We start from the raw sequence: 22,445 nt of genomic DNA on the forward strand, positions 1-22,445 counted from the left end.
CAATGAAAATGCTCTGAATTTAATAATAAAGATTTATTTTAGAAGGTGGTTTTGTTTCATTTGCTTCATGAATAAAAAAGGTGAAACAATTTATTTCTTTTTTCTTTTTCTTCAAATGGAGGGAAAAAATGAAAAGCCCCTTTTCACTTCCCAAGGATGTGGACATTTTTAAACAGCGCTAGACGGATTTGGTCCTCATGGCACAGGTATTATTAGAAGCTCATTCATTATCTGAACGGTATTCCATTGGCTCTTTAACCAGCCTGTCGGTCCAATATCTAATCTGAGTGCACACACAGTTTGAACAATGACGCTGCTATCATTATGTGTGTTGTATTTTAGGAAAGGAGGTTCACCAGAAGCCTCCTGGTCCAGATGAAGAGCACCCGCCTGTCCCCTCTGACAGGCTGCTCTGCCACCTTGAGGTGCTGTGAAGAAGGACCTAAGGGTGATGCAAAGTCCTGCTGCAGACCTGTGGAGGCAGCTGCGGTCAACAAATCCAAAGGTTACTCAAACAACTCATGACAGATAGTAGCACATGGGGCAGAAGACTATTGTGTGCTTGCCCCAAATTGAAAATGTAGTCATTATCTAAATATCTACCCACCCCCATGTCAGCAGAAACTCCATTGAAGTTGGTAAGACCACAAAACACTCTCAGCCTTTCCCAAACTACTGAAGTTAACAGGGACATCTAATTACAGCTAAAAAAAAAAGCAAGTAAAAGTATGGTGTGCAGCATTAAGGCAAGTGTTTTGTAGCCACACAACAAATCTTTCTATGCATATACTGTAGGTCTTTTAGCCTTGCCTATTCCATGGTGTGTTTTGGAAATCTCCTTATGACCCACACCTGTTCTTGGCACTTTGGGTCTAAAAGTGCTAAAAGTGACAATGCTCTGGTTGGACACACAACCTATAGCAGCAGATAGAGAGTTCTGTCCGCACTGTAGGGCGACCAGAACATTGTAAGTGAGGAAAATATAAAAGATAATGAGGTAAATATTGGACTTTTGGACCCACAGTACAATTGTTTGGCTACAAAACACTTGGATTATGCTGCACAAGATGCTTGGAGAAAGGTTTGGCATAATTGTGTCTAAAACATTGGGGGGGACCAACTGAAGGTCGGGGGGCTGGGGCTCCCGCAGAAAATGTTACTAATTTTAAATGCATTTCCTGCAATTCTACAGACTTTGGCATCACTGTCGAGCTTTCTTGAATACAGTAAAAGCCTAAATCAGCTTCACCAAAAAAGGAAAATGCTAAGTGACAAACTATTGATATATGTAGGCCTAAGTTTTGAACACAATTAAATCAGTTTTTTTAATACCATCCTTTTCTCTATTAGTTACATATTTTTTCTTTTACAGTGTAATGTATCTACTTGGAAAAAAGGGTAACTACATAAATCTTAACAGAGTAAAGATCAACACAACCAACTATACTACATGAAACGTGCATGACTGCACACATATTACATTCTCTTGTTTAAAGACCACTAGCATTGTATTGTGGCTCTGTAATGCTCCATTAACTTACATTTTTCACATCTATATGAGAGCAAGCTAATGTAAAAGCGCATTACAATATAATCCAGAAGATAATTAATGAGAACTTGAGACAGAGGATTCATTAGTCAGTTGTGGCAAGCAACAACACTGCTACAGTTGCTGCAGCAGTGTGGGCCTAGTAATGGTAGTTCCAGTAGTTCTCATTACAGATATCTGAAATATTTTAAAGTAGCGTTTTGGTTAGTCATAATGTAATGAGAGATATTGTAAATTAGCATTTAAGATATCTCTCATATAACCAACCGAAATGCTAATTTAAGATATCTTTTATTACCTTATGACTAGTTAAAATGCTAATTTAAACTAATTTAAGACATTTTCTTTTAGAGTTAGGGTTTTTTAGGGCGTCCCCCGCCAATTACGCCTGCCTGATTATGTGAATTCCCCACGTAGAGACTAAGCTACATTGTGCATAGTTATGCGCTATGCAAATTACGTTAATAGCGTAAGATACGTCATTACTCCTCGCGAAAGCCTCGTGTTTTCCCCTTCATTACGGTGGTTGCCTGAAAGAAGTCAGAGACGATGTAAGTTTCTAACTCTGTATTTCCGTGTTTTCTAGTGGCGGATTGCATTCATCTTGAGTTGTCTGCAGTTCGTAATGCTTAGTAATTAACGTCAAGTGTATTTTCCTGTTGTTAATGTGGATGCTTTTGAAACGAGCTAAGTTAATTGGTAACAAGCTAGTAAGCTAGGCTAATTAGCCTAGTGTGGGGCTACGTTGGCTCATGTCCTATTGCAGCCTAACGTTACGTGTTCAGGCTAGTTTGTAACTATCTTGCAATTCGGTTTCATTGAGTAGCAGTGTTTCCCACACATAGACTTTACTTGGACGGACCGCCCAGGTATATTAACGCTAAAATGGGTCGCCAAAGTATATTTAGCGACCCATTTTAGCATTTTTTATTTTTATTTTTTTATCCGTCCGAGAGAACGACGCCATCCGCCATCGATTAACTAGTGGACAATCTCCCCTCTCTCTACTCCTCCAGGGTTTCCCCACACATAGGAAACTTTGTGGCACAATATCAGCACTAACCGCCACAAATTCTCTCTCTCTCTCTCTCTCTCTCTCTCACCGGACCCGTCTGTTCGCCTCCCACTGCACACGCGTGAGGGAGATTTTTTTTTCCATGCCAAGAAGACGGCCGACTGAATTCCCGAAAAGAAGAACTATCAGTTAACGTTACTACACAATACAGCTGCGTTTCCGAGATTAGCACGCTGTATAGCCTAGCTGCTCAGTATCCACTGAGTGGACTGATAACGTTAATATTAACTTTTTAACTCTGACTCTGAATGTTTGCTCCTTCAATCCATATTCATATTGAAACATATTTTCAAAGAAGGAAAAGGACTCATCCTGAGGCAAAGGCTAGTGATTTAACGATGTAAAGATACAGGTCAAACTGACAGCACAGAGAGATGTAGCAGGGCAGAGGGGCAGAAAAGCAGATTTCTCTGTAAAAGGGGTCTAATTTCTATTCTTCACCTTGTAGACAAAAGCAAGCAACAAACAGAACAGTGTAGCACTGTTTATATTTTTAAGTTATGTTATCTTTGACACAAAGTACTCAAAATATATACAGGTTAGTTATTTGTTTGACAAATGGAACTATTTAAAATGGAGTACATTAGATACTTTTTCAGCCATCCAGGTAATGGGATCCTTTATTGATATTAGCCTATATATTGAGAATATAAAAATAAAAAGGCACTCAACCCCCCACAAATAATTGTGTGTTCTTCTGTGGGAAACACTGAGTAGGCTATTAGAGTGTTTGATGGATAATTTCTTACGTTTATTGCTGAACAGGGAAAGATATGTCATTGATAACACAATAGCAGATATGCTTATTCTATTACAGTAGTTGAGACTTGGATATAAGCAGTTTGATACTCATAAAGGGTAATTCATATTTAAAGGTGCAATATAGAGTTATGTTATGTTTTCGGGTTGTCCGTTCATCTGTATGTCCCATTCTCATGAACGAGATATCTCAGGAACACCTGGAGGGAATTTGGTTACATCTGGAGCAAACAAGGCTAAAAAAAAAAAAAAAAGGAGAGAAAATAGAAGACTTGAAGAAGGCGACGGCACAAGTGTGGGTAATAACCAGATAATACAGTGCGAAGAGACAAAAATTGTCTCCTTCGAGCCGGATTCGAACCAGCGACCTAAGGATTTCAGCCGTATTGCCTCTACAGTCCTCCGCTCTACCAACTGAGCTATCGAAGGGACGCTTTTCACTACCAAACACTTACCTAATTTATAGATGACCTGGCTTATCTAAACTACCCAATCTGAATATTTAGTTTGGTCTGGATGTTTGGTTTCCATTGTTAAAATATAGCTTATTTGCCTGTTAGTGACGCAGTCCTGTTTAGCCTAAACGACGACGACAGACTGCAGCCGTGAGAGAAATACGTTCACCCTCCATTGAAAACTGATTTATAGCTAGCTAACTTTACCTACTGCAATTCAGTAAATCGCCAAATCAATCAAATTAGCCCTGATCGGCCACACGGCATGGGACAGTTAGTTACAGTTAGTGCAAACAACGCCTGATCAGCTGCCTGTTATCTAAAATCACTTTAAGGCCTGGGTCGAGTAGTGTTCATTAATAAACGTTTGATTTTTTTTTTTTTTTGCTACGGCACACATTTCAGTTAGCGCATGAATATTTTAAATTTACCATGCGGTTACAGGTGAGTTTCATAGGGAATTTCACGACGGTTTCTAGTGTGACACAGAAAATGACTGGCACTATTTACAAAGCGGACTCATTTTCCAAACAAACACAATTTAATTATAATGCCTGGAGGTTTGACATGTTTTTCTCTTCCAATAAGTTAACACCCGCGTTGTCTATTCTTGAATCTTACGGTGCCATCTAAAAATAACAAAGATATCCTGCAGCAGTGTAGCTACCAGACCTACAGGACGTTCATAACGGATGTGGTGGCACCGGCTGAATGGCGGCGGCAAGAAGACCGCAAAGAAAGCCGTGAAGTTGAAAAGCATTTCTAGTAAGCCTGCGCCCCCCACAGGGAAAAGTTAGCGTGGAGCTCAAGTAATGTTCCCACATACTGCATCTACAGTATAGTAGTCCTGTGGTTTTCAATCATGTGCCATTGTGAAGCAAGAGTATGATGGGGTTTTTTTTTATCAAGCTCACAGGTATCACAGCACATATTCAATCAGAAGGGGTGTTGAATTTGGTTGGAATGAGGACCTGCATACTCTTGATGCCTCATGATTGAAAACCACTGTAGTAGTGTAGGCTACTTGGCCCTATGGACAGACATATATGCGGTGGATTCAGAGAAAGACAAGTCTCTTACATGCACACGTGCACACAGACACGCACACACACATTCACACATACTTTGAATAGATCCTTGGGTCTGTGCTGACTTATAGAAGAGATAGCCTAAATAGCATCATTTAAATGTCAATATCTCTAAAATCTGATAATATCTAATATCTGTGATCTGATTGGGGATTAAAGTTGCATGGTGGTTTGCTTCAGGAGTTCATTTTGAGAGTTAATAGTTGTTAATGTGGATTTTTAGAAATTAAAGTTATGGCAAAGGTTTATCACAATATTGGCTCAGCATCCTTAATATATTTTTTTTTGAAAGAACAAGAACAGCTGGACACCACATGCAGCATCCAACACAGAGATCTTTTTTTTTTTTTCTGTAGGTGATAAACGGGCCATTAGGCATCAGTTGAGCACCTTGAATACTGTGAAAAGGGGTTAAGCCACTAGCTTAGAGGAACAATGGCCAATTGACCTATTTCAGCTTCTCTTATCCTACTGCCATCTCTGAAACTGCCTACAGTCGCCCTAAACAACAGGAAGTAGTGTAGCTGCTGTTTTTTGTCATGTAGGCTACACTGAGGGTTTCTCACTGAAGGGCAGAACCACTTCGTTGTTCACCCTGCATTACTGGCAAGTCGTGGAGATATTATTGATGGTAAACTGCATCATAAGTGTCAAGTAAACATATATTAACAACGTAAATTTTAAGTTTAAGAGAATTTAAGAGTTTAATAGCGCCATTAGTGAACTAGATGTAACCGATTACTTTAATTTTCCAGTCCTTAATAATTCTCATAGCCAGGAGACTCGGTGATCAGCCCAGAATCTGCCAAACATTGCCCAATATTTACTACTTCCATATATATCACAGGGAGTCATAAGCCAAGACTAGGCCTATTGCGTTTTAGGTATTTCTTATCCAAGACTCTGCTGTTGATACATCAAAATGAGTGAATTACTGCAGGAATCTGTAGGAACAATCCAAGACATCTAACAGCAAGTTGATATTCTTAAAAACTCATTTGAGAGGGGAGTTCAGGGGTGAAAAGCAGGTAAATCTTTCATATGTAAACATAGAAGGAAAACACAGGCCTATTAAATCATGGCTGACAACATTTTGCATTCATTTACATTTCAGACATTTAGCTGACGCTCTTATCCAGAATGACTTACAATAAGTACAGCAGGACATTAGGCTTTCCTAAGATTTCCTAGATTTCCAACACTAAAATCAACCAGTAGCAAAGAGTGTGGGGGCTGAGTCCAAAGACTCCTTACAATAAATGTGACAAATTTTCCTTTGCACCTAACATGATCATGACAAATTAAGTGTCAAGACCTTGCTGTGAAGATGGATGATTGGCTGATTGTTATTATTAGATTTTGGTTTCAGCTGACATGAGCTGTTCTCCCCTCCCAAGATGACATGCTCGACTGCTGACACAAGAAGGTGAAGGAGGCGCACGCGGCGTGTGCTGGGGAAGTGAACTCTGACCTCAGTGCGCTCAGCATGCCGAGCAACACGGAGCAGAAGGTAGAGGAGGTCTCGGCCGGCCTGGAGGCTCTGCCAGCGGAGAGGGTACAGGCTGTGAAAGACATTAAGTGTGTGTATTCACCTCTCTTCCCTTCACTGTCAAATAACTCACATTCTTATCATATCTAACCCATTCATTTGTATTCATTCTGTAGCCTAGAGTCTAGCTCTAAGCTGCCAACAGTAGAGTCTGCTTTTGAACATTTAATTTCCCCACTCTGGCGTGCATTAGGAGAAGCTGCAGGAACAGAAACTTCACCAGAAGAAGAGATGCAAATTTTCCAAAGGAGAACAAGAGAGGGGTCTGTTTCTGGTAAACCAGTTTACTGTGAGGCAACAGCACTCAGTATCAATTACTATAATGTACCTGATTCACTGAAGATCATATCTGATGCACCTAAACAATGTTCCAGATAGTGACATATTTTGTAGAAGCAGGTAAATTGATTATATCTGCTGCATATATCTGCACATATATATATGTTATTTGGTTCAGTCCATGGGATGAGCACCAAAACCTCAACATTATCTTAAACCAGATTACTAAATTGGTTCTTAATGCATTAATTTCCTAATGAATAAAGTAATTTCGGAATACTGTACTACCCTAAGATTACTCACAGTTCTTTCAGACTAGTTGCAGATGTAACCACTAGGTGGCAATGTTCCCACATTTGAAGAATTGAAAATTGTCTCTAGTAGTGGAATCAATACACCTATGCTTCCATTTTCACATATCAGCAAATTTGTAAAGGAATATAATGCTGGCTAAGAGATATGATTTCTGTCGTGTAAAAAATAATTTATTTGCTGACACTATCGTCGGGGCAGGTTATTTCCTTTTTTTGTACAGTGAACAAAATATAGCTTGCAAGGTATCTAAGAATCAGGCTCAGTTCTCACTGACACCTGAGCTTTATTTTAACTACACACTGTTAATAAACATAAAGCATCAACAGTGTGTTAAACACTGATCATGACTCTGAAGTTGCTGATAATGTGAGCGAAATACATGATCTCATTTGGGTTTCATGTCTCGAAACATAGGGGGTTTACCAGCTAATCATAGGCATTAAGGGTTTGTCAGGTGTTGCATCACAATACTCTTGTTTGTGTCATACTGACAAATCAACCTCCAAAGTAACCTGATAGTTTTTAGTTTACTCATGATTCTGTAAAACACTTCAAAATTCCCTAGGCAACGGTTTCAGTGACACCTAACCTGAAACAAACAGCAATTCCACACACTGTAACGTGACAGTGCCAAGCACAGGATATGCCAGCTGCAGCGTTAGTCCCTATTGTTATAAGGACATGTTTTTGCCAGGCCCACTAAACCCATTGTACCTTCGCAAACAAGGGAAAGTACAATCTGAGCAGTGATCTGTATTATTAATAAAAAGATAAGATATAGGCAACCACCTCCACCTGTTTGTGCTGGAAAGACACCAGTGTGTTTTTGAGAGCACATCCCCAAGCTGCCTGAGCACGAAACTGCAACGCACAGGGTCACTGAGAGGTAGATAAGAGATCAGTGAGTCTGTTGAGCAACAAACTGATGACACTGATTAGTTTCAGTCGGGATTATTAGAGGCTCCTAATGACAGATAGAACCTGCTGTCAGGCTGCAGTCTGTGCATCTCCACTACTGGTCCAGAATGAAGATGTATTGATCTCAGTCTGACCTGCCAGGCAGCAAGGCAATGTGTTACACGTGTAATTTGTAAGAGTTGCTGCTACACATGTGAGTGTTATGCTATCCAACAGCATGGGGACAGACACGCAGCCTAAAGCAGGGTCGCAGTTGTGGGGGCAGCACACATTCCTGCCATAACACACGCTCCGATCCCCGGCTCTTTCCCCATCCCAAACCCAGATTACCATCCTGTTCGCCCCTCCACCGAGTGTCCAGGGGGAGCTAATTACCCCCTCCACCCGCCTAGGGTAAGAGCTGAAAGGGGCTGGGTCCGGGTTGGAAAGGTGGACGTTCAAGAACATGCTGTCATCAAGCAGACACACTAATAGACGGCTTCACCACACAACAGTTATAGTTATCGTCCACTTTAGCACAAACTTTCCAATGTTTTACGGCCCTTTTGCGCTACTTTCTTCATTGAAGTGCCTCCGAAAAGCAGTAAATACTATGAGTAAATTATAGCACAGTAGGCACAATCTTTACCCAAGTAATGGAGCTGTTTTCTTTCAGCAAAGTGTGTATTTTCGTGCTTTGAACAGCAACAGGGACCAGACATGAATAACAACCGCCAGAGGCTTTTCATTTTTGTCTTCCAAGGTCAGCATGTCCGTCACATCCTCATACCCGGTCCCATGTGACCTTGCTGAAAGGGGTTTTGCGCTCAGTGTTGTGCGAGGCACCGTATCCAAAGGGAAACAACTTCACTGGGCTCTCTCTTGCCTGCAGGTGTTTCTTATTGGATCCTTACGCAATAAAGTTCACACACTCACATAGTCATAACACTGTAACGCTGTGCTATCCGGGTCTCTGATTCGTCTATAGCATTAATAGTGAATGATCTACTGTATAGCATAAGCTATTCCCCACATTATGGCTACTGGTATTTCAGAAACTAAAAAGACAGGTCTTCTTTGCCAGCTGTCACATTACACTGTCAGACACGCAAAGAAGAAACCATACTTCTGGTTTGTACAATGTTAAAACATGTCACTGTCACCTCTCCCGCTATTAATAATACTTTTGCTTTTATTCACGCCAAAAGGCAGATGACATGAGACAGGTACAATTTAAATCTGGGGCTCTCTGTGGGCCTTCCGTTCCCCTTCTATCCACACTGTAGAAAAAATGGGACAGATCCGCCTGCCTGGTTTTTATGAAGGTGAAACTCCCAGAATTCCCTTGTTTCTATGTCCGCTGTTGCTCAGCCGTTAATTCAGGCCAGTGCTCAGTCATCTGTTGAGTCTTTCCTGTGCAATAAGTGAGCGTGTCAAGAGGTGATGTGAAATATGACTATAAACTTCCAGAACTGTCTGGTTGGGGGGGGGATTGGTGCGTGTGTGTGTGTGTGTGTGTGTGTGTGTGTGTGTGTGTGTGTGTGTGTGAAGGTGGGGGGGTGGGGGGGTCTATGCTGCTGTAGTCAAGATCTCTAATATTAATAACTAAGAATATTAATACCAAATGATTTACATCATGGGGGAGAGTTGCATTTTAAGACTAATATTTATGTAATACAGACCCTGTTTCATTCCTTGTCATTATGGATTAAACCATCTGAAACTCATGCACGCACACACACACACACACACATATGTATACAATGGTGTTAAATCTATTTCATTTATTGTTTTGTACATTTTAATATTTTTATATACACTCATATTTTCTAGTGCTATTCTCATTTTTATCTGCTGATTGTACTGCTTGAATATACGCTTAATGCCTATTGCTTGTGTCTGAATATTGCACTGGATGCCACTTTACTGTTATTGTGCTATTGTTTTGTTTTTGTCTGTCTGCTATTTCCACAGCACCAACTTACTGAGATAAATTCCTCATATGTGCATATGTAATAAATCTGAAACGGAATCTGATGAAATGCAGATGAGGGGAGTGTTATGGATAAGGAAAAGCAGACAGATACCAATGATAAAGGTCATAAAAATGGAGGAGCGGTTAGTGATGGAGGGCAGGAGGACATGTATGGAGACCACTGTTTTATACCTTGCCCTTGAGCGATGCTCCTACCTTCCTTGCCTAAAGCATGTCTGGCTTTTTGTCTGGCTTTTACAGGAGAGTAGACAGATTACTTCCAAGGGTCTCAACAGTTCAGTGAGCCGGAGGTACTAGGTGACATGGCAGGATGAGGGGGAGGGAGCGATATCCTTTTACAGTCTGGAAATAAAGCAGGTCAGCGGCTGTGGAATAGTCCCGCGTCTGTCATCTCAGTTGGCCACTATATGACGGGGCCGCAGCAACGCCACTGGCTGTGGAAAGGACCGGTCCCATACGGCCGCAGGGAGGCTGGTAACTTAACACTAGGAGGAGCCGTGTGTGTTTCATTCCAGTTTTTCATATGTCATCTAACTCAGAACTATAACGATCGACTTTAATAACGTTTATCTGCGGCATTCCCAAATACATACATGAGTCTCTGCCCATGGGATTCAGCTGAAACAGAAGATGTTTAATCATACAACAAAACTGGGATAATCACTGGTTGGAGGTTTGAGCCAGCTTTCCAGTGGAAAAAAGAGAACAGTGTTTTTCCTTAATGATACGGCTTGGTAGAACTCAAGTTGGGTAACAGAAGAACAACAAACAACTGGAATGAAAGAGAATGAAGGAATTTGTTTGTTATGTGTGTTGCTTTCATCCCGCCAGGGGAATACAACACAGACAAACCAAGATTAGACATCCTTCCTGAAGCATTTTTCATGGTGACTCCTGGGATTTATGGATCGAAAAACATGCTAGTGATGTACAAAGGGAACAGCTCAAGGTGCATCACCCTTGCCCCGCCGGATCATCTGGAGACAACCGAAATAACCCATGCAAATCTAAAAACACACAGACATGAACCCTGTCCCCCTAAAACAGAAGAGGCCGTCACTGTGACGAGAGTCGCAGTATTCCAGGAATGTCCTGATCCGTCAGGGCCGGGATGCCTTAGGGAAGAGACTGGGAATGCTCTCTCTCCCCCATGACCCCCCTCCTCCCGCTCCTCTAACATACACCAACACATATGAGCCAGGCCAACCTGTGAAAACAGAGAATGATTCAGTGACAGGCCATATTCACAGTGAGGACAGATTACTCCTGACCTCATGTATTTACAGGTATGATCTATACTCTCAGAGACATCCCTTCCCTTATTCATCTTCTCACATCAGTCATTCGCTGCATGTCCACCCCAATTTCTCTCAATCTGCTCACCTCATAAAGCTTTTACATGGTATCAAATGGCTCTTACTTAACTGGCACTGACAGATGCACATTTGGTATCATATACCCTTTTCTTGAAATGTCTCTTTTGACACACTGAGGTGATGTCACTGGTGAGGTAAACAACTAGCTTGCAAATGGCTGATTATTGGGGTCAAGGGTCGTGCGACCCCCAGGTCCAGGGCTGTTGTCTGTCTGACAAGGCAGGTAAGAGATGGTTAATGAGTGGCAGTTAGTAATAAGTGGTGATATGTAGCAGGAATGCAACACAATGGCACACTTATCGGTTACTAGTGCTCAAGTGCCTGGGTGGTTTGTGGAGGCAATCTAAACTTCCCACACGTTTGATTGCTTTTGACCATAAGATGAATGAATAATGCTTTGATACTCTGGGAAACTGATGAATAAGTCTTTCCATTTAGAAGAAACTGATGAATAAGTCTTTCCATTAAGAAGAAACTGATGAAGAAATCTTTCCATTAAGAAAGGAGTTCTAGCTGCTTGGGCCAAACACTTATTTTTGGGTTGGTGGTGGCAAAATTGGTCTGTTATGTAAGGTAGATAAGTGTTCATTTAAATGTATAATGACCTTATTATGAATATGATCATCAAACGTTTCAGAAAAACACCCGTTTAAAAAATCGTGTCAAAGTGTTTAACATGGGAAGTAAGTTCATAATAGCATCAAGTCTGTTTGAAATGGTGATGGTATTGTCTGTTTTGCAAAGTCTGATTTTAAGGGTCGGGGTGGGAGGGGTCTGGAATAGACGAGAAGTAGGGCGGTGCTTCCCACCTCCTCATATTCCCAAATGTCAATGAAGGCTCCATAGCAAAGTTGAACTTTGAAGGGTGTGGGATGGAACAATTAAAGGATAATGACTGCAGACCTTCACAGATATTAAAATTCAACGGAGCATTCGAAAACAATAATAGACATAATTACACCTAAATTCAATTCTAAAGTGTTTTTTTGAAGTCTACGTCGGGATAGTATGATTGTTTATCGGTCTAAGTAGTTAATTTTATTTCGGAAAGCAACATGTCGGATAAATAAGTTTTGGCAATCCTTGGATGAAGCTGTTGGAGGCGCGCTACTTCATTCGCCAAACAGACACCAGTCGTCCGTAAACAGCAGACTTAATGTAGACCAGAACTACAACATTTTTCAGGATGAGACTGTGGACTTTACTTGTCATGATCCAGATGTGCGCATCCTCTCCTCTTCTGGCCGGTGAGTGCGACCCACTGTGCGTTACAATGAAGACAGAAATGCACGCACTTTGAAGATGTAAATAAATCAAAAACAGTCATGAGGTATTTGGTAGACGCTTTTATGTAACCTGCCTTGCAGCATCACGAGTGCAAGTATTTTTAGTAAAGGGGGTCAGAGGGGTTATGGAGGGGACAAGTGGGGCTCGAACCCGCAACCTTGCTTAGGCATACTCTACTATTGAGCTACACATATAGGACTGTCATTGCATTATTGTCACTTAAAACTGCCCTATTTTTTGTCTCACATTGACACAAACTTTTATTGAAGTCCATGCAACTCTGTCTTGTCCTATCAGGTTCCTCTAAACCCAAAGGTGCAGCCGTGGAGAGCCGCTGCGCCGGCCGAGCCTGCAACCCCCGCATGGGAAACTTGGCCCTGGGTAGAGTGCTGACGACCCAGTCGGTCTGTGGCTCCAACTCCTCGGAGCCCTACTGCTTTTACAAGCAGGCTGCTGCCCCACATAGCCGGGAGTCTTGCTCGGCGGCAAAATGCAGCAAGTGCAACGCTGCCATCCCCGGCCAGGCGCACCCGCCCTCCGCCATGAGCGACTCCTCGTTCCGCTACCCCGACACCTGGTGGCAGTCGGCGGAGGGGGTGAAGGAGGAGACTCTGCAGCTGGACCTGGAGACGGAGTTTTACCTCACCCATCTCATCCTGGTGTTTCGCTCGCCCCGCCCTGCTGCCATGGTGCTGGAGCGCTCCCAGGACCGTGGGCGCTCATGGAAGGCCCTCAGGTATTTTGCCAGGGACTGTGAGGGGGCCTTCGGCCTGGCAGAGGACAGTCCGGTCGAGGAGAATGGGGCAGCTTGCACCTCCAAGTATTCAGGAGCATTCCCATGTACCAGAGGAGAGGTGAGTGAATTGTCAGGGTTAATTTAACCCTGGGTGTGTAAAAAATCAAAACTATGACTATACAGTAGATAAATTCACACCCATCAAAGTAGATTTAACACTGAGAGCTTGGAATTATAAAGATCTATCTGGGTGGAGTGCAGTTCTGAGATATTGAGCAACAAAGGTTTCACATACCATCTGGCAAAAGTGTTACGCACTTTATATATTTTTTAGATATATAACCCCAAAAGGTTCTTTAAAAAAATTATCCACATAACTCAATTTTGCTGAAAAGTCAGATAGAGCCTCATAATTCCAAGCTCATGACGTTTAGATGGTTCAGAGCCATATCAGCTCAATGAGTGGACAAACAACCCTCCAGTCAACAGTTGTCAACTGAAAATAACTGTCACTGAAAAACATCACTTATTAATACTGGAAAATTTGTTGTGGTTGGGATGTTGTGCATGTGGCAAGAGAGAGGGTGGAGTACACTGATGAAAGCCAAAGGCTGAAACATTTGTACTCTATTCTTTACCTTCTCCTCTGATTTCCAACTTTTAACACAATTACGTGTCACAGTCATCTCTTTCAGTCATCTCGTGTGACCCATCTCTCCTGCTACATGATAAGTCTTAGGGTGATTTATTTTTTTTGCCTTGAGTGCAATGAAGCATCTGCAGCAAGTTACTATGAACAATATGGATAAAAAGATTGCTTTAATCATATGGTATCCCAATGTCTTCTTTGAGCTGTGAGAGGTCAAACAATCAGCTTTGAGGTGCGAGAAGGAAGCTCAGAGAGAGCTATGAAGAGCTTTGTGGAAACAAGGAAGTAAAACAGAAAATCAGACAGGCAGAAACTGAAAAATGAAAGACAAAAATAGAATAAAGCTGAGACAATAAAATCACAATATGGTTTTCTATAAAAGGTCTTAAGCAGGGATATAAAAGACAGCACAGACTCTGCAAACCTGAGGCTGTTCCAAAGCAAAGGGGCTCTGACTGTGAAAGCCCGGTCACCTTTAGTTTTCAGCCTGGATCAAGGGACATCAAGAGGGGAGCTGACTGAGAATCAGACTCATAAGGGGAGAGAAGGTCTGAGATGGAGCTAGACCTCACTGAGCCTTAAAAACTAACAGAAAGATTTTAAAATCAATTCTAAAATTGACAGGAAGGGAGTGCAGGGAAGCTAGAATGGGGTTTAATACGATCGTGTCTCATGGTTGCGGTTGGAAGTGTGGCTGCAGTGCTTCTCACCAGTTGCAGACAGTTGAGGGAGCTCTCACTTTGACAGGAGTGAGTTCGAGTAATCCGAGCGTTATGAAATAAAGGCATGGATTACTTTTCCCAGATCAGCAGAGGAGAGGCAGGATCTGATTGTAGAGGTGTTTTGGAATATTGGATTGTGGTTTTATTTCTAAGAGAGATCTGAGAGTCACCGCATCAAAACACGCTGTCAGACATTCCCCCAACACTTTGCAGCAATAACGTCCACCATGTGTTGCATTCAGTACTCACCTCATGATGTCACACAAAGCATTGAACAAACAAATGGCCACGCTTTGTAAACGGATCTCCTCTGATGGGCCGTGGAGGACTCTTTTTTTGTTAGGGATACTTTCTAAGCCGCAAACAGCTACGACACGCATGGATAGAATATCAATGTTCACTCATCCCTCTGATGTTGTCCCAAAGCATTTTTGGACATGCTGTATCATCAGAGGGAGGTTTGAGCCAGATAGCCAGCTATGGTTTATTCATGAGCATCCCGCTTCATTCACACAGATGGTGAGAGAGAGAGAGAGAGAGAGAGAGAGCTGGCCAACATAGCTTTTTTGTTTTTGCTCCAAAGGGCCCCAGACCAAGTTGGGGGTTCTGGTTGAATGTCTGAATGAATATATGGCTTTGACTGATCTCATAATTGCAGTGTATTTGCAACAAGTATATGGTTTGCTATGTCAGCTCTCTTGCGTAAGCCCCTCACCCTTTATAATTAGTGTCTCTCTGTCTGTGCAGACACTCAAAGGAAACCCCCAAAGTTGATCCCACTGTGTGAAAACAGAAGGGGTTCAGTCATATAGCCAATACTACAGATATCAGGCATTTGGTTTAGAAATTTAAGCCATCCGCTGAAACTCTTCTGCTTGTAGTAATGAGATAATCAGAATCATTTTAATTGTCAAGTGCAATTAATGTACATGATTTTTTCTTGTTGGCATTGCTGTGCTGACAACCTACAGGGTTTCACAGTACACAATGACACATACAGTAACAAGAGGCTCTCACATACAGTGCAAATGGACAGTACAAGACATACTGACTATGGATAGTAGATATAAAGTTGACCCTGCCAGTTTGCAGCTGGAGTACTGCTATGTTTGATAGGTCAGAGTTGAGGTTCTAGTGTGACTGAATTGGCTCAGGATGACACATTTTGTCCACATTGATACGTTTAAGGGTCCAGCATTTATTCACACACTTCCTGTACTTGTTCATGGATTTTTATGGCACCTCCAAACATCAGTGCTATGGATTTTTGTGTCTTGCTATAGCGTGCGTCAAAGCTCTGAAACTACTGGGATAAAGAGTTTGAATACCATCCAACAATTAAAATATCTGCCGACTGTTTTCTTTCCTGTTTTCTTTCCTGATGTTATGATGAACAATAATGAATACATGTAAACTTTTTTTTATATCAGTATTCCTTTTCATAGACAGAGAGGATGTGTCTGAATGATCAACATTCAACATTGCTGCAAAATTGGAAAGAGGCAGAACAGGAACTATTTAGCCATGTTTACTTTGGAACAACTCAGATTTTCCTAGAATAGCAGCTATTTGAGCAGCATGAAAGGAAAACCAGATTGATGCCTGTTTTTTATTTGGCAGAGCAAGGAACAGAAACTGACATGATTTGTGTTTTCGTCACGGTCTGTCTTTGTTTCCACAAGGATCAGCCTTTTTCACCTTTTAGAAAATCTCCAAGCGGAGCAACACAGGTTTTGAGAGATTTTTATGGGGTTTTTCTGTTTCCTCCTCCCGCCTCTAAGGTGATCTATCGTGCCTTGTCGCCCTGGCACTCTGTGGATCCCTATGGGCCAGCTGCCCAGCACCAGCTTATGGTCACCAACCTGAGAGTCCGTCTGCTCCAGCGCCAGCCGTGTCCCTGCCAGGCCAAACGTCCCAGTGCCCCCGCTCTGCCCACAGACCATTACGCCATCTATGACTTCATCGTCAAAGGCAGCTGCCTCTGTAATGGGCATGCAGAGCACTGCGTGCCAGCCAGTGGCTATCATCCCAGCCAGCAGAGGACTGCTAATATGGTGAGTGATTTGGAAGACTAAACTAGACTAAACACAGATCACAGGTGTCTGACGCTCCACTAACAACGACCAAAACAAAGCTCTCCATGCATAGTTTGCTCTGTTGTGAAAACACTTGTGTTGTGTAATGCCACGTCTGTTTATGCCTTGTGTTTTTTCTCCATATTTGTTTGTTTGTGTGTTGGGATTGGGGGTAGAAGGGTTGGGGTTGTGTTCCCACCACTCCCTGGTTACTCAGCTGTGCCGTGGTATGTGCTGGCGAAGCTGAAGGCTATAGTGAAGACTGGATATCAGGCTGCAGCTTTTACCTACTATTACAGGGATTTAAGGATGTGGAAACCTTAATTATGGCGTTAAACCTAATGCTTTAACAACCCATAGTCTCTGTCATGTTATTGTCTTTACTGTAAATGGAGAATAGAAACACTAGCTGAATACCAACATGGCTTAAGGTGCTGTAGTCATGTTACACATAATAAGCTGCACAGTCTGAAACCACAGCGACTGTATATTGAAAGGTTGGTATGTTACAATACAGCTTGCTAAGCGCTTGTGTAATTCAGCACTTTATTCGCAGCATTTCCCCAAGAAATGTTTCTGGGAGGGGTTGAAAAGATCATGTGGCACTAAAACTCCTCTGAAGCCAATTCAGTGCACGCAATACTTGCAGCAGCTCCAGGTTTTTAGTAGCAGAAGCACATAGGGTGTATGCGTTTCTGTGTGCATGCAGCTAAAATAATGTGCCATTGTCTGGCAGGTCCATGGGAAGTGTGTTTGCAGACACAACACAGCCGGTGACCACTGCGAGCGCTGTGCACCTCTCTACAATGACCAACCCTGGCAGGCTGCCAACGGCATCCAGGGGACACCACACGAGTGCCGGAGTGAGTGAAGGGGCAACAGAGTCAAATGCAGTGTAGGACACACAGCATGTGCACTTATTTCTGCAATAAATTTATTATGTATCATAAATCAGATTACAGTTTTTTTAGACGCTAATGTATTCATAAGGACCTTCAGCTAAGACGAATAACAGAGAAATGACTCTTATCACGACAGCTAACAGTTGTCATTGCAATCACTAGGGCTTTGAAAGTCAGAGATGAGCAAAGGAATTCATAACCTCTCTTTCATTGCCTACATCCATCCTAACGCAGAGTGCAAGTGTAACGGCCACGCCAAGAGCTGTCACTTCAATCGTGGGCTGTGGTTGGCATCGGGACGGCGGAGCGGGGGCGTGTGTGACGACTGCCGCCACAACACAGAGGGCCGCCACTGCCAGAACTGTGAGAAGGGCTTCTTCAGAGATCCCAACAGACCAAAGACCGCCCCCGACTCCTGCAGACGTAAGGCCCTATAGCACTCTAACTCTCTTCCTCTCGGGGTATCTTTGCTCTGGGAGTATCCATGGGCGAATAAAGCTTCTGTTCTCTTCCAACCATAACACTACCTGGGTGACTGCCAGTTGAAAATTCCAATTAAGACGGGTAGCTTTTGATAGAGAGATTAGTAATGGAGATTTGATTTTGTGTTGACCACCCAGATTAAAACCGATTGATCTCTTTGATGAGGGTATTTTCTCCAAGACCTTTCTGAGTCACTGTAGTTGCCTTGTCAATGATAAGATAGTTAGCTGACTCCAGTCCGCTCCTCAGTAGGAGCGAAGGAGACATAACTTTTTTGGAATGTGACAGTAATTGCAAACAATGGAGGAATTTCCCATGGTCCATGCGAGCACATTTTTCCCATTCCTGCCCTTTTCCCCAGGCATGCTGCAGCATTTTTAAGCACAAACACGCCGTTTTTGGAAACAAATGAAGCGAGTCTGAAACAAAAATCAATCTGTCATCAGAAGGGACCATCAGGCAGCGAGTCTGACAGCGCGGAGAGGGAATGATTTACTGTTTGTTTATGCTGCAGCTGCGTAAAGCGTGTTGTCCGAGCGGAGTACATAATCCCCTCTTGTCCCTGGTTACAGGAGGTTGATAGAATGGATTTGTTTTCATATTGTCACGGGAATTTACTGTATATGCACTCTAAATATGTATGTGTTTGTTTGTGCTTGTGTATATGTGTGTGGCCTTTGCACACATGGATGCGCATAATGTATACTGTGTGCTTGTATGTTTATGTGGGGATAAGGAGACGTGTCTTCTTGAGCGGAGTAAGCAGACTTGCATACAGAGACGTTAACATGCAATCCTCCTGTTCTGTCATCCCTCCCCTGTGCAGCCTGTTCTTGCCACCTTGTAGGCTCGGTCCTGTCAGGTGGTAGCACCCTCTGTAACCCAAGCAACGGGGAGTGCACTTGTAAGCCGGGTGTTGGAGGCCCCCGCTGTGACAGCTGCATGATGGGATACTGGGGGCTCCATGAATATGGCTGCCGTCCATGTGACTGTGCGGGGGACTGTGATCCCTACACCGGGGACTGCATATCTGGGTGAGTGCCAATACTTAATACTATAGCCAATGTATATTTATACGTATAAGTGATGTGCACTATAAGAGATAAAGTACATTCTGGATTATTAACACTGAATGCTGCCTCTGCCTCTGGCTCTGACTCTGCGGCACAGCTCAGATGTGGAGGTCTTCTATACAGCCACTGGCCACATGGGACACAGCAGCAGTAATAGTGAGCCGGCACTCTTTAGGGTAGAGGAGCTTTTCTCTGCACTGCACCACTCTGGTGAGTCACAGGTCATATCACACAGAACACACTCCACTCTCATCCACGCACGCAGATACTAATGTGGCTGCTTAGATGTATGAAATGTATAAATCAAAATTATATGATTCACATGAACCTTATGAATCTGATCAATCATAATCATGTTTCATTTTCCCAGAGAAATGCGAGTGTGTTGAAGTGACCCTTGGCAGTCCTAAACTGTTCTGCGCTATGGAGTATGACTACGGTAAGTGGTATTTGACACAGGGAATCGATTCAGCGTTGTGTGAGCCAACCATGACAGTCTTGGAGGGTGAGGCCGTTTGAGAACATAATGGCTGCTTTAAAACCCAAGAGATCCAAATGTTGAAAAATGACCCTGGTTGTTCCACTTGACATCTTGGCTAGTGATTCCAAGCTTTGAAAGGTGTTGAAAAGTCTTCAGTGCAAAAGGGCGAAAGTTTAAGTAGTGGAACGTTAATACTGACACGTTGCATTTTGTAGTTTTGTAGTGTTCCCAACAGAGCTGAATCATTGAATCGCTGTTTGTTTTGCCCTGGTAGTGCTGATGGTGAGGGTGGTGTCGGCTCACGATAAAGGCTCCCATGCAGAGGTGGAGGTGAAAGTCAAGAAGGTTTTGTACCAGAACCCACAGATGAAGATCCAGAGGGGAGGGATCACCCTTTACCCAGAGTCCTGGACCACGCAGGGCTGCACCTGTCCCATCCTCAACCCAGGTCGGCTACAGTCAGTTCCAATGAGAAACTTTATTGCTCACAATGCGCAAGCTTTCCTCTGACTTCCTAATTAGTCGACTCTCGAGTGGACAATCTGCCAGCTTTGTGCTGAATAGCAGATCTTTGTCGCTGCTCAAGGAACCTTTGAGTGGGAGCCAATGTCCTAACATCACTCTTTTAGAGTGGACATTTACAGCTTAAAGATTACAGCCATCTCTTTGTTATGAGACTATTTCACAACCTGCCCTTCACAATGATAATTTTTTGGCAACATTCATTCAAGCTTTTTTATATAAGCACAATAATGAGCTAGTTATTATAGTTGTATAGTAATGTGTGCACTTTTTACATAAGGTGCGCCCCACAGTAATTTTTTACTCCTGTTTTGTGTATCTAGTGAAATGCTCACTAGACTTGAAATTCAATAAGGCAGCAGCTTATGCTCTGCTCTCTCTCTTCTCCTCTTCAGGAACAGACTATGTGGTGGCCGGTCATGAGGACTGGAGCACCGGCCGACTGATGGTCAACACCAAGAGCCTGGTCAAACCGTGGAAGTCCAGCCTGGGACACAAGCTCCTCCACATCCTCAGGAAAGACTGTGGCCGCCGGTAGGGCAGCGCCAAGGACGGGGATGGAAAGCAAGAGGCCTAGCGCGATTAGATGAGTGAGAGAATGGCCAAGATGAGCAACTCTTTGAATTAGGCATTGCTTGGACGCTGAAGTGAAAGCAAAAACCCACGCCTACTCCAGGGATTTCACTGTTTCTTCTGCTTCCAAAGCTGATCCACAGGCCCAGTAAGACACTCTAGGACACTACAAGGCTGCTGCTGCTGTTGTTAACCTGTGGTAGAAGCAAGTAGAGCACAAGCCTTGGCAGACTACAGTCACCTACAGGATGAAAGAAGTCAAACTCAAGCCATTAAGAATTTTGTCAGAGACAAAGTTGGATGTTGGAATTTCATTCACGTGTTATGATATGCCTTAGCTCATAATTCTTTCTAGGTTATTTATAAAGCAATAAGGAATATGTGTTTAAGTCTCAACTATACTCCATATCCTGGCCAAAATAACTGTCAAAGTTGATGAGCCAAAACACAGTCATGTCCTTCTATATCTATTTCATTGAGAGCTGTTTACTTTGAAATCTTGCAAAGGCACAGACTGAATTATCCTTGTCGTCTCACAGTTATTGGTGATAAATCATGAATGAATCAACATCAGAATGTGTGTACCGGGTGTGTGTGTGTGTGCATGCGCGCGCGTGTGTGTGTGCTTGATGTCCTTGGCAGGGAGTCTGGGACTGTGCAGGTCAGAACAAGTAACTCCTGGAGGGGGAGAAAGGATGAAAAAAACATTAAAAGGAAGCAGGCGGCTTAATGTGAGCAGCTCTGTCCGCTCCGGCACTCGGCCTCCTGCTGTCTGACGAGAGCAAAACACACTCGGCTCCACCTTCTGGTCCCGGGGACACGCAACTGACAAAGACGCTCTCAGTCAGAACCGAGCTTACTCTTAACATCCGCCCCCTCCAACTGTTTCGCTTACGTGAGTGGATCATTGTCAGGTTGCTTAAGTCAGACTTGACTCAATGAGGACTCGATGACCTGCTGTCCTCATAAGACCTGCTTCAGCTCCATTCCATATGAAGGGATTCACTGGAGAAGGCCTCTTCCAACCTGACCCTGAGTGCACCAGTGTGTATGTGTGTGTGTGTGTGTGAGAGAGAGAGACAGAGAGAGAGAGAGGGGGAGAGGGAGATTGTGTGTGTGTGTACACCAACTCACATGTGTTTCTCTCTTTGGCCAGCGACTCCTGCTACCCCAAAATAAATATGTATTAAAAGGCTGGGTATTAATTGACGTCACAGTGTATCAGATCTAGAGTCCACAGGCCATATTTGAGCCAGGCCCAGTTAAGAATAGGCCTGTCTGCTGTCTCCAAGGAGAAGGACAGACTCCGCGTGGAGACATGATGCATTCCTCAGCCGTGACATCGCTGCCCACGTCCTTGCCCCAAAGACTTTACCAAACTAAGAGAAATGGGCTGGAAATTGCATGTAAAGGACAAAATGGTGATTTGGGGTGCATGGAAGTATTCTGGCTTCAATGTGACATTTGTAATGCTATTTTTGTGTGTCCTATATGTTTTTTTTGTTCCATACTGAATCTATGGTATTGTATAAACAACACACCATTGTGCTCATTCTTAACGCTTCTGGGAGAAGTCTATTTTGTTTCATGGTCATGTTATATTG

The 22,445-nt window shown here is 43.1% G+C and overlaps 1 protein-coding gene and 1 non-coding gene across 2 annotated transcripts; one reads left to right on the forward strand and one right to left on the reverse strand.

Moving 5' to 3' along the window:
- Window positions 1-3,723: 3,723 nt before the first annotated feature.
- On the reverse strand, window positions 3,724-3,812 carry trnay-gua (transfer RNA tyrosine (anticodon GUA)). The gene is given in 2 exon segments: window positions 3,724-3,759; window positions 3,776-3,812. It is a non-coding gene; the product is annotated as a tRNA-Tyr (tRNA).
- An 8,692-nt stretch (window positions 3,813-12,504) lies between these two features.
- LOC139643866 (netrin-4-like) lies at window positions 12,505-22,348 on the forward strand. Its single transcript, XM_071519150.1, has 10 exons — window positions 12,505-12,585; window positions 12,923-13,479; window positions 16,514-16,786; window positions 17,544-17,670; window positions 17,944-18,132; window positions 19,019-19,226; window positions 19,363-19,475; window positions 19,636-19,704; window positions 20,021-20,194; window positions 20,664-22,348. Exons 1-10 carry the CDS (start codon window positions 12,525-12,527, stop codon window positions 20,804-20,806), a joined length of 1,914 nt encoding a protein of 637 aa, XP_071375251.1. The 5' UTR covers window positions 12,505-12,524; the 3' UTR covers window positions 20,807-22,348.
- Window positions 22,349-22,445: the final 97 nt, after the last annotated feature.

Source organism: Centroberyx affinis, unplaced genomic scaffold (assembly GCF_046629955.1).
Source record: "Centroberyx affinis isolate AG114_WGS23_722 - 3 ecotype Tasmania unplaced genomic scaffold, CSIRO-AGI_Caff_v1 ptg000664l_1, whole genome shotgun sequence".
Classification (NCBI taxonomy): domain Eukaryota; kingdom Metazoa; phylum Chordata; class Actinopteri; order Beryciformes; family Berycidae; genus Centroberyx; species Centroberyx affinis.

Excerpts from the sequence above, each read along its gene's own strand:
- LOC139643866 (XM_071519150.1), top strand. The coding sequence starts at position 12,525 with ATGAGACTGTGGACTTTACTTGTCATGATCCAGATGTGCGCATCCTCT. Across the intron at positions 18,133-19,018 it reads CGCCCCCGACTCCTGCAGAC|CCTGTTCTTGCCACCTTGTA; the intron begins GTAAGGCCCTAT and ends TCCCCTGTGCAG. Across the intron at positions 20,195-20,663 it reads CTGTCCCATCCTCAACCCAG|GAACAGACTATGTGGTGGCC; the intron begins GTCGGCTACAGT and ends TCTCCTCTTCAG.